This window comes from Centroberyx affinis, unplaced genomic scaffold (genome assembly GCF_046629955.1).
Source record: "Centroberyx affinis isolate AG114_WGS23_722 - 3 ecotype Tasmania unplaced genomic scaffold, CSIRO-AGI_Caff_v1 ptg005047l_1, whole genome shotgun sequence".
Taxonomy (NCBI): domain Eukaryota; kingdom Metazoa; phylum Chordata; class Actinopteri; order Beryciformes; family Berycidae; genus Centroberyx; species Centroberyx affinis.
Genome location: NW_027282487.1, coordinates 37,012 through 50,000, shown reverse-complemented (window position 1 = coordinate 50,000; position 12,989 = coordinate 37,012). Strand labels below are relative to the sequence as shown.

Genomic DNA, 12,989 nt, shown 5'->3' with positions numbered 1-12,989 from the left:
CGATAAGGAAGGTGAGAGGTAAACATTGACCGGAGTCCTATCAGCGCCGCTGCAGCTCCGTCTTTCACTGGAGGAACAAAGCAAACAGCAGGGATGCACTGATAACTCTCTTTCACTCAGAGCACTAAACTTTAAGTATCGCCTGACACCCAGACCAATCTGCAGCCTGTCTGACACTTTTACCTCAGCTTGAGGTTGTTGGACACACATTACTGATCCATTTTTCTACATCAGAACAATCTAATATCCTATGTGTGGAGAAGTTACCTATCATGTGGCTTTTGGGTTAAATTTGTAGCCTTGGGAAAATTCTCTGTTGTGATATTGCTATTGCTATTGCAATTGCTATTTCTGTTATGGTTGCTGTATGTGTGTGTCGGAGGCAAACATAGCATTTTTGTATGTAATTAGCCATATTATAGTGGTCTTGTTATTTCGTGTAATGTGTCTCAAGTATGTGTTGCAGCTGCAACAATTGAATTTCCCCTTACATTGATTAGCAGTTTAAAAGACGTCTAAATGGTTATAGATGTCTAGGCTAAAATGAGGCTCCATAGGGTTTAAAAGGTAAAGTTTAGTAACATCTACATCTTAGACAAAGTCTTCTGGGGGTAAATGGCATCATCTTGTACTTCTCTGGTGCATATTTCTAATATTTACAGCTATAAGTAATTATATCTAGTGCTCAGTGGGTCCTTGTGGGAAAAATGAAGTATTTGTATATCTATCCGTATCCAACATTTTGTGAAAATGAGCACAAACTCTGAAACACAGATAACGTGTAGAAGACACTAATGTTTCAGATTAGCTTCCTCCTCCAGTAAAGGATTCTGGTCCAACAGCAGGAACTGGACTGGACATTTCCACCTGTTGGTCTCATGAAAAGTTTAGCTAACGCTTCAGTTTAGCAGCTAAAACAGTTTGCTTCAGGTTAGCTTCAGGTTTCGCTCATGGTTCAGTAAATGAAAACATGTCATGAGTTGGGAGTTGAACCCGGGTCGTCTTCCTAGTCGTGTTTCCTCCACTCAATCCTTTCTTGCTCTCACTTTTCATGCACGGAGCTTGTTATTTTCATTTTAAGACATTATGTTCATTTCAGTATGTTGTGAGACCAGGCCAGATCAATCTATAGCCTGTTTCAGCCTGGTATTGGTCCAGGATCAAATACCAGTTTGGTACTGGTTTATCCCTAACAAACAGCCAGGGAGGGAACGGGGAGCCGAAGAGGAGGAGGAGGAGGAGGAGGAGGAGAGGTTAAAGGAGCAACAGTAAAACCACAGAGAAAGGTTTTACTTCAAATCAAACAAAGGAAGGCAGGTAATACAAGACGGCCTGTCTGTTAATGGCTAACTGGATTGGATCGCATGTAGACACACACTCTCCCCCCACACACCCCCCATGCAAACATGTGTCAGCAAACATATGTATGTACACATAAAAAGGCATTCATGCACACACACACACACACACACACACACACACACACAGCCGCCAGCAGGGTGGAGGGCTGTGTGACCAGCGAGTGGAATGGACACTCCAGAGCAGAGTGTAAGTTTCCAATTAAGTTGATTTAACGACCCTCTGCTCGTTAGGACGACCAGTCCGACCCCTGACCTCTGAACCCAGATACCAATCACATCATCAGAGACGATATCATATCCAATCAATTTTCAGCAGCTCTTCAACAGTGTCCTTAGAAAAAAAGTTGCGAAGACAGAAAAAAGTCATGAAATATCAGTATCAATATTACAAATTAAGTCAGATGCATTTTTCTATCTATTCATATATATCAAAAAAAAAATTAGCAAACATAAAAATGATATATCTTACAAGTGCCTATAACGATATCTAAACTCAAAAGAAATGCAGTAAGGAAAGAAATTGGGTAAAGAAATAAGATTTTTAATTTCTTTAATTTAAATTTTTTAATTTTGATTTCATTTTGTGTTAATGTGCTGGTGGGAATGTCTGATATCCAGCCTTAAACAGTGATGCTTTCACATGCTATTTTGACACAAAATCAAACCCAGAAGGCAAACTATAAATAAATATGTATGTCCTGCAGCAAACTATAATATATATAATAATAAATATAACAAACTTCATTTTAACAAATGTCGGTGATGGTTAGTCTGGCTAACTACAAACCTGTAATAAAGCTACATGTGTATATTAGTCTTTTCTTACTGGCGCTGACTGACACAAAACTTTATTTTCTGCCATGCTGAGAAGCTTAAAGGTCAGTGTTGCATCAAAACTCGAAAACTCTGGTAACAATTTTTTTTCTGGCATTCCAACTTCATCATCCAACTTTGAATGGCGTTCATATGGAATGTGAAAATTAGTTTTTCCACTATATCCGAAAGCACATGAATCTATCAGCACAAATCTAATCCTAAATTTAAGAACTGGCTAAATGTCCTCACTATCTTTCTATCCTTGTGAGGACATTTGGTCTTCTTAATTATAGAAATACAAGAACACATTCATTCACACACACACACACACACACACACACACCCTGCTGCATGTATGTTTAATGTGCATTAGTGTGTGTTCTGGATGTTTACGACGTCGCCCGCGGCCTCAGGGTCGGTTTCAGATACGACTTCTCAAATAGCGTTTTATTACAGCATGACGTCTGAGAACACACACTCACCCCACACACACTCATACATGTGTGTACACACTTTCTAACGAGTCACGCTCCAAACATGAACTCAGGATATTGAATCTCTCGGCGACTGTCATGGTGACTTAAACAGAATCTGTACAGGACATTTCCTGCCCATCTCGGTCGTAAACACGCTTCCATCATCCTAACAAACAGCACCGCATCATGTGTTTGACCAAGACTGTAAACCCTGTCAAATCTGTGTGTGATCTAATGACATGTAACACGAAACTAATAGGGAAACTGTTATGAGACAACTTGTAAATGTGACTTCAGGTGTGTTTTAACATGCTTACCAGTCCATTATAAGAGAAACCACAGGATATACATGACGGAAATATATAACACACACTAATCTGAAAAGGACAAACATATAATTTTGTTTCTGAAATATTAAAAAATCCATTACCTGAATTTCCATATTCAGTGTGTAAAACGGTACTTTGTCAATCCAGGATATAACTTAATATGCTTTAAAAAGCAGCACACTTCATTTTTTTAAAGGGCAGGTGTAAATGTTTCAAAATGGTGGATATTTTATTTCTATCTTTTTATAAAGATTTCAACAGAAATCTTTATAAAAATCTACTTTTCTCTGTATGTTTCCAGGTTCTGAAAAATGAAATAAAGACTAAATAGACATTTTTACACACAAGACAAGGAGACAAAGGTAGAGACATGGAATATGTGACAAAAACTGTAATACAGCATATAAGTACAGCATAAAAATGTACTCTATGTGCAAACTCGATAAGCTGAACCTGAGAGAGGATGAAACAAGAAGGATATGGGAATGTGAATAAAACAGAAATGTGAATTTACTACTAAGATGTTTACAGGTTTAGCCTAAAGCCCATTTTTACTAAACATACCCTGTCAAAATAATGATGTTCAACAACCTCCTTCTGTTCTGGTCAAAAACAGCAAATGACTGTCTGGACATGATCAAGTCTGTGTCTCCATCTGCTGGTGAGTTGCTGAACTACAGTTGTTATATTTTTAAAGTTGAATTAGCATTGCATTGAGGTCAGCAGTTGCCACAGATTTCCAAAATCGCCTGCAGCAGTTGGGGGTTCAATGCCTTGCTCAAGGGCAGCTACTGAGGGAAGAGAGAGCTTTCCTCATTCACCGCCTTATACCAGAATTTCCCTCCTGTCCACCATCCAGTCACAAGCTTGCTGCATTTTAGTTTAGTTTTGTTTGTTTGTTTGTTTGTTTTTGTTATTTGTATTTTTTAACTTTAACCAAGTTTCTGTGGCCTTATTTTAGAAACTAAAAATGCATGTTGATAGTCAGTTGATAGTTTTAATTTTTTTTATTGCTGACTCAGCAATCACACAATTACATATAGTAGGTAGTAGCTTAGTAGTGACTGTGTGATAACATTGTGTTATGTGTTTGCTGGCTAGTTAGCTAGCTAACAGTTTGTTCAGGTGAACTGAGCTGACTCTTCTCAAGCTACAACTCTTCATGTTTTGGAGTAGAGACTAGGGCTAAAGACAAGACAGTTTACTGTGTCACAGTAACCTACATTTGGAAACAAATCCACCTTATCACACTATTCACTTTTACTGAGAACGTTACTGAATGGATCTACAGCCACACCACAACAAGCTGACTCAGCTGCTCTCTGCTTCTAGCTGCTTGTTGTTAGATATTTAGACTTTATTTGGGCACAGATAATTCTCCGGTGGATCTCCAAGATGGAGCCAGATGTGGTTGACAGGAGGTTTGTGATGCAACTGCAGCTCTATAAAGATTAGTGTCTGTGTAATGTGAAAGTGTAAAACGTGACAATTCAACACAGCAAATACCAAAAACAACATTCTGCATCATAAACTTGGAAAAACATTAGACATGCATATGTCTTAGCCCAAACATATAACAGGTGATTTTCAGCACTGAATAATGTTTTAATGTTTTACTAGTTAAAAAATAAAGGTTTGATTATGAAGACAGTGGTTCCTACAGCTCTGTGCTGCTAGCGCTAGCTGTGTTGTTAAACACAATTTCTAAAAACTTATCAAAGATTAATATGAAAGATTTCTCCTCTGGTCCGTCAAGCTCTGATTCCTTTTTTATCCTCAGACTATAGTTGACTCGATGAACTGAAAAGAGAGAAAAATCATATCATAAGAAACATACAAGACTCATTCATACTATTATTACTATCATTATTATTATGATTATTATTATTATTATTATTATTATTATTATTATTATTATTATAAGGGTGTAACAACACATTTAACCCTTTAACATTCGCCCTGTAAAGAGCTAAGGAAAAAAATATTTTACTTTAAATTCTCATCACTAGCAACCCAAATAACCTAATATTTTTATGTTTATATATTTTTTTATAGTATTACCTATACATGTAAACTCACCTGCTTGAAAGAGAAGCTGGCGACCTGGCAGTCACATGGCAGATTGGTCTGATGGGCGCGGAAACGATCTGAGACAGGAAACACGTTCAGAATCAGAATCAGTTTAATTGGTAAATAGCTAGTCCAATATAGAGACATACACATATTAACAGAATATACACATTTACACAATATACACATTTAATAATACTGTATATCAGGGGCGGACTGGCCATCGGGAATACCGGGAGTTTTCTCGGTGGGCCGCTTGACAATTGGGCCGATAAACCACATACTGTAGTATTAAAATAGAGACCAAAAAAACCCACAGTTGAAAGTCGATTGGTATGTGCCGGGATGGACTGACCCATAGTGTTGCGGCTACTGGCCCACATGGGGGTGGGGCGGGGCCGCTTTATTATGATAGGCTATGCTCTACCAAATAGTTTCACATATCCCTACCTAGTAGCCAGTTCACTTTGGTCCACTTTGGTCTGTCCCACCCCTTTTCCATCGCTGTTATCAATCAGACACTGCACATCAGAACGTGACAGTTTGACCTAACCCCTAACAACCTGTGTATCGGTGCGTTAAACCAGATTAAAAAAAACATGCTACCAAATGTAAGGGTGGTGCTGAAAAGCTGAGGGGGAAAAAAATAAATCACCCGAGGCAGATGCAGCTAAGTGCCAAAATTACCGACTATTCGTTTGGTGCTAGTTCTACCACTACCAGTGGAGACGGCAGTGAGGATGGCCCCAGTATGAGTGGTGAACAACACAATACATCCATGGGTGAACATAGTGAGCCCAGCAATGAGACAGACAGCAGAGATGAGGGCAAGGGCAAAACAGCAGAGTCAGAGCCCCCAGAGCCCTGGCAAAGCACCAGTGACATGGTAAGGTGGATGATGATAAGGCTTATTTGGCTAGTTTGCTTTTTAGCCATATCAGTTGCAAATGAGGTAGCTACACAGGTATCAATGAGAAATTCTAATACACTGGCTTACTATTTTTTGTTTGATTAGCTTAGACTAACCACAAATTAGATCTTTTTTCCTTGCATAAGGGTTTAATGAAACAAAAACTACTAAAAGTTATATTGAGAACCTTCTTATGGGCAGTCAGATGTCTCTTCATAGAGAGCAAGTGCGCAGGAGGCAGCAAGTGTTGGAGCGCATCATAGATGTGGTTAAGCTAATTGGCAAAAGGGGTTTGAGTTGTAGAGGCTCACAGTCAGAGGCAGCTTATACGCTTGATGAAGACACCATCGATCACAGCAACTTTTTGGAAATGATCATTCTGCTTGGAAAGTATGACGTTTGTCTGAAGGAGCATCTCACTCTGCATAGAGAAGAGCAGGAAAACGCATCAGTCTGGATCGAGAGGAGGAAGAGGTTCTTTACTCACTCTCCTATCCAAAACAACGTCATCACAACCATCCAACACAAAATGAAGGCCACTATCGCTACTCAAGTCCAGGTATGTTCTCTGTCCAGATTGATACCACACAGGACATCACAGCCCAAGATCAGTGCTCTGTCATTACAAGATATGTGACAGACATTATTCATAAGAGACTTGTCGCTGTAATTAAATGTGAGGCATCCACTGGGCAGTACTTTGTCCAGGTTTGAAGTGAAATGCTGGAAAACATTAACTGGACATGAAGCAGTGCATTGGCAATTCAACTGATGGGGCCTCCAACATGCAAGGCCAATATAAAGGTTTCTCTGCACTGCTCTCTGCAAAGTCCCCCAACCAAGTCCATGTGTGGTGCTATGCACACATTTTGAACCTCGTTTTGGCAGTGTAATCTATATTATACTTTGTCACTTCTTTGTGGCTTGCCTGGAACACTGAACTGAACCATGCATGTCTGAATAAAGAATCCACAGAAGACTCTTGAACCTTTGCTCATTCATTTTGACCCACAAGGGTAAGACTCATTTTTCCCCTACAGCAGACACAACAGAGAGTGTCTTGGCAAGTGGGTCTCTTTTTTCTCTCATGAACAACACTACTGTTTTTATCAGAGAGTCCCACCAGAGGATGAACATTTGGGAGAAGGAAAGCAAGGACCCAAGACACAGTTGCCTACTCGCCAATCTTATCTCATGGAATGCCTCTTGTCCAATCAAATTACTCGACCGGAACTAACTGTTGTATAATTGTTTTAATGTGCTTCGTATACCAGATGGGAAGGTTTTCCTGATCAGGACTGTTCAGACAGGGCTCGGTGAAAGTTGTCAGTCAGAGAAAAGTATATTAAATTGACTTTTATATATGTTGTGTTGTCCAAAGTGGCAAACCCCACCCATCTGTATCTCAGAGCAGATTGAAACAAACGCTAAGAATTAGTAGTAAAGACAGTCTGAGCCTTTGCCGTTACCTTTTAAGACCAGAAGTTTTGTTATGACGGCCACAAAGTCGTCATAGTTGATCCCGCCTTGGAAACTGAATCTTCGCCACAGAGCTTTGAAGGTTTCAGCATCTAAAGTGAGACCTGAAAGATAGAGACAGTGATGGATGTAGAGCAACCCATAGATGTACTGATCAGTGTGAATCAAGTAGCCGAAACCACGGGTGAATTTTTAAGCCGATCCTGAAGTACAGCGGCAGTTCCTCTAACGTCCACTAGAGTCCGGCTCCAGAAAGACTCCAAACCGCCAAACTCCATGAAGTCAATGGACCACAACCCAACTTCTCCTTAACATATAAAGTCAATATTTTTTTTTCCATTTTACAACCATTATATCCCATTAATGACACAAACATTTTGACTATTGCCATACACACACATATTAGAAGAATTAAAATTAGCTGCTGAGACCATAATCTCTTGTCGAAAAAATGGATTGACTTTATATTTAAGTTGGGCTGTGGTCCCATTGACTTGAATGGAGTTGGGAAGGATTTGGAGTCTTTTTGGAGCCGACCATAGCAGACATTAGATGAACTGCAGCTTTCAGCCACTTCCTTATTGGCTTCAAAATTCACCTGTGGTTTCGGCTGATTGGCTTGAACCAAGGTCAGGTGACTGGGACGTCTCTAACCACCATGCAACCTGTTGGTTTTTCTTATTTGAACTGTAAGTATTCACAGTGAGTTATGTCTCAACCGAGATAATGACCCTTTTGCCGATGGATCTTATTAAAAACTCATTGGATGGTTTCAGAAATATGCAGGAATGAGAAGATAAGCATTTTCTTCCTTCTTCCTACATGGTTTTCATCTGACAACAGCAATATGAGAGAGGAAATCCAGATAAATGCCAATGTGTGCATTTTTACTGTATTATAAAAAGGTATTTATGTTATATTATTACCACGGACAGCCAGAGCCTTTTTGATCTGGACCTCAGTGACGGAGCCTGGATTCCTCCAGTCATAGCTCTCCAGATACTCCCTCCTGGTAACGCCCACATAGTGTTCCAGTTTGGAGAACTCCATCACATCCAGGTTACCAGATTTGTCTGCCTGAAAGGACTGGTTAAGAGCTCAAAATAATGAGTTAATAAACATTATATTGCACAACTCATTATTCCTCACAGCTGGCTGCTGTGTGGCTGTTTGTTTATATCATTATGCACTGAAGACATTTTTTCATTCCCAAATTGACTGACTGAGCTATTGATCCAGGGATATGGGTGGTATGTGACAACTTAATGAGTTTAAATGTACTGAGCTGATCAGCATCATCATGTACTCTATGTGCACAAAGCACAGCTGTGAAAACTTCACTTGCAAAGGATACATCCTTGAAAGTCAACAATATGTGGGCCGTCTCAAGACTCAGGGCTAAATTGGGGAAAATAAATGTGAACATGTGTGTAAACCTCAGGACAACAGAAGATGTTAAGTGACAAGATGGCATTGTGAAACTAGAGAAAAATAAACTGACATTTGCCACGAACAGAATAGCCACGGTCGTTCAGCTTAGCCAGAACAGCCTCAGCATTTAGTTCCTGTTGGGAACGAGCAAATATAGTTAGATAACAGAAGACAATAGCTTACTACTTTAGACAATATTCTTGTAGGTGCAATAAGTACGTTAAAGTAAGTTAGTAAAGTGTAAAGTTAGCATTCAGTTCTTGAAAGCACTTAGCTGAAGTACCTCAGGACTGCTGTCTTCCTGTGAAAGAAAGGGAAGAGGGTAAGGAGGACGTCATAATAATAATAATAATATGTTTATGTTTATAGCACCATTCATACTTGAATACTCAGAACTCAGAATTTCATAAATTAACTCTTCATTCGCTTTGTGGTCCAACTTCTAATTGTAACCCCTAATTATAAACTTAACTGTTTTGATTCCTTCTCCATCAACAAAGTTTCAGTTACGTACCGTCACACACATTTGCTCTGGGAAAGAGTCACACCGCAGCGCCTCTGGCCAATAGATGCCAAAATTGTTCATCAAAGTCTCACAGCCCTGTTTGGCTCTCTCACACAGCGACCTGCAGGGCCGCTGCACTTCCCCTCCCACGCACCGGGGGGCGTACACCAAACACAAGAAGAAGCGTATATCCACTGAGCAGACGCTTTTCACCAGCGAGTCCAAAAAGGACATTTTGATGGCAGCCTCTCTTTGGTTCGGGTGTCCCAGAAGGTTTGGCATAACCGTCATGTTGTAGGAGAGGCCGTCGCACATCGGTATGGTGATCGGCTCACACATCGCCCCGCTGCTGCTCACCCCAAACTGGTACAACAGACAGAAATGCACATTATTATTGTCATTGCCTTTGACTAGGTATGTGTGGTATTGGTTTAAAGTGATTTGTGTGTGTACACACCAGGTCACAGATGTTTAATATATCCTATTATTGTTATTTTAATGTCAAACAAGTTGCACATTGCGTCTTTAAGTAATATCTGTGGACATTGCACCCACTTTGAATTACTGATGCAGACTTACGTGTTCACATGATTGCGTTGAAAATGCTTCACACCTTAAACTTTCTGGCCATTGGAAGCCAAATTTGTTCATTAGCTGCTCGCAGCCGGACCGTGCTTGTTCACAAAGCGTTCTGCAGGGAGGGCGAGCTCTCCCCGCCACACACTGAGGAGTGTAGATGGAGCACAAGAAGGACTTCAGATGAGGGGAGCATCCCACTTTTACAAGTGGAAAAAACTGATGTACTTCAAGACCTGCATTGTCCTGTGTTTTGTGGCCCAGCATGTTGGGCATGACAGTTTCCTTGTAAGGCAGGTCTGTGCAGAGGGGGACAGTGATTGGCTCACATGTGCCAGGGGGCGCTGATGTAACAGAGCTGTCTTGACCCTGGATGAGAAGAAACATAAATTAGTGAATTTTGAATAAATGATATTTCTAAATGTGGTTATTCCAACTAATATAGAGTTCTTCAATCCAATGTAGGGACATACAGAAGATGATTAGGGCCACATGTGAAAAAAATGTATTTGAGTTCTGACATATATCTCAGAATTCTGAGACTTAAGTCAGAATTCTGAGTTTAATCTCAGAATTGATGCTACACTATTCTTGTTTCATTTTCTAATATATTAAAAAGTATCCCACTGTTTTTTATGCATGTTGTGAAGGAGGCAAGAAAGGGCACTTGAGGAATTGATGAAAGGCTGTTGAGATTTTGAATTTCTCTTAAACCCTAAAAAAAACTGGAGCAACCATGTCCCTAAGGACGAACCACATTTTAAAGATTATACATTCTCCTTTAACTTTGGCAACACTGCACTAGTTTCCAGATCATTTCATACTTACCTTTACACAGTTATACTCTGGTAAATCTTCACAGCGGAGGTTCTCTGGCCAAGCTAGCCACCTCTCTTTAAGGACCGGCTCACAGTCTCTCTTCACTCTCTCACAGAGCGTTCGGCATGGTTTGGCCTGGCTGTCGTCTTCTGGGCCACATTCAGGCACGACGACACGGCACATGAACACAGTGACATCTGGTGAGCAGCCCGTCCCCACAATCTGACCGATCTGCTGCAGGCTGTAGCCTTGGACTCCGGTCGGATGGAGGGTGGTGTCGTAGCCCACACCTCGACAAAAGTCGGCCGTTACTGGTTTGCACAGTTGCCTGACTTCATCTCTTTGGCCATGAGCCAGCTGAGGAGACAGTAGCAAGCCCAAAAGTGGCAAGACCCAAAGCTTCATGGCTTTCAGTTTTCTCAAAAAGTGTCCAGAAGTGTTTCAGAAATCTTTTGCAGGTTTGTGATCTGTGTTGTGTGCTGCTGTGCTGTGGAGGTGGAGTATGAGGAGACTGAGAGTCCAGGGATGGATGAGATGGATCGAGTTTCTAAGAATACAAGTACTGACTTAGGACCACCGGTAAGGTCACATGACTACATGATATTCAGCACAAGATAAGAGCCAAACTGGTCTCAGAGCAGCAGTCTTATTCTGAGATACTTGATCCAAGCGGTCGAGGACTTTATAAGAAACTCAACATCAGGTTGTGATTATGTGATTATGTGTTTTCTGCAGCCTGGGGGCTGAGCTGTTGTTGCACAAAAGCTGGCAGACTACACTTGGGTTCAGAATAGAAAGTGTTTCAACACAAACAGGCACACGCTCAAGAAAACAAACAGTTAACATAATATTAACATTTTAAAATAAATTAACAACTATGGAACAGCCTTTGAGAAGTATTCTAGATAAACAGTCTATGATCAAGCAAGGTCTAGTTGCAAGTCTTTGTTGCTGTCATTTCTGTAAATGAAGACATGGGTTATTAAAATTACACATCCACCATTTGAAAAAGTGACACCTATATATGTGATATTTACAGCGTAAACAACTACACATCAGGCGCTTCTGGCTTCATTTTGACAACTAACCTGAAACTGGTGAAAGTCTACACTGGAGCAGAACGACAAAAACAAAATGTGTTTTGGGTTGTAAACAGAGGTTTCTGAGGGGAAACAGATTGGGATTATTTTGGCTTCCGTCAGGAAAGTTAGAGCAGGCAAAAAACAAACAGAGGAATGGGTGAGAAAATTATAAGGAGAAGAGGATCTGGAGCAATAAAGTGCTGCTGCTGCTCTGATGAGTTTGCTCAAGAAGCCGATTCACGTTGGAACTAGGAAAGACTGGCAGCTATGGGAAAACTGTTTGCGGAAGACATTTTGTCACAAGTGGATAATTTACTTATTTTTCTCACAGATTGTAGCTATGAGGACCTTAGCTATGTTAGCTATGTTGCTGTTGAATTTCTGCTACAGTCGTACAGCCATTCTACCTGTGTTAGCTATGTTCGCTATGACTCACATTAGCTACCATGTTAACTGAATGCCACTTAACATAATGGGGGCCGGCTAACATAGAGGCTAGATGGGTGGCTGAATATTAGTGTCATCCGCAAACATGGTGGTAGCTAGCTAGTCTTTAACAATTCCAATATGAATCAGGCCAGCAGCAGCGCTTCATTGCTTCAGATCCTCTTCTCACTTTAATATTTTCACCCGAGTCTCTGTTTTTTTCATCATGAGGCAAATTCAGTCAGTCAGTCATCCATTGCTTCATGAGATGATGTGATTCGTCAGATGGCCTCTAGAGGGTGTCTTTGACTGCACTGAAAATGGATTAACTCGAGCGTGAAGCAGCTTCTCCAGCTTTCTCCCTGACCAGACGCTCTTGCTTTGCTCCCTACCTGCCTATCTATTTTCAGCAATATTTCCCTGTTTTTCCTGCTGATCAACTATTTTTTAAGTATTTTTTCTGTTGCTGTTCTTTTTTATCTTTTATTTATTTATTTTTTATTGTTACTGTGGGAAAATGCCGTTGGTTAAAGTTAGTGACTCTTCTTCCTGCTCTGACTGTGCTGGCTGCCTTCGGTTATCACAGCAAATTGCTGAACTGGAAGGAAGGATTCTCACACTGTACCAAATTAACCAGGATGAGCAGCTCATTGACACGCTGTTTGAGTCTTCAGCCCTCATTCCTCCTGTCAAACATCAGGCAAAAGTG

At 40.5% G+C, this 12,989-nt stretch overlaps 1 protein-coding gene across 1 annotated transcript; it reads right to left on the bottom strand.

The window, feature by feature from the left end:
- Positions 1-3,922: 3,922 nt before the first annotated feature.
- Positions 3,923-11,369, bottom strand: LOC139666521 (uncharacterized). Its single transcript, XM_071545778.1, has 10 exons — positions 10,782-11,369; positions 9,957-10,322; positions 9,387-9,740; positions 9,156-9,173; positions 8,943-9,006; positions 8,796-8,839; positions 8,368-8,518; positions 7,432-7,545; positions 5,062-5,129; positions 3,923-4,782 (listed from the first exon to the last, which is right to left on the bottom strand). The coding sequence occupies exons 1-10, from the start codon at positions 11,175-11,177 to the stop codon at positions 4,759-4,761; spliced, it is 1,599 nt and encodes a 532-aa protein (XP_071401879.1). The 5' UTR covers positions 11,178-11,369; the 3' UTR covers positions 3,923-4,758.
- Between the last annotated feature and the right edge of the window lie 1,620 nt (positions 11,370-12,989).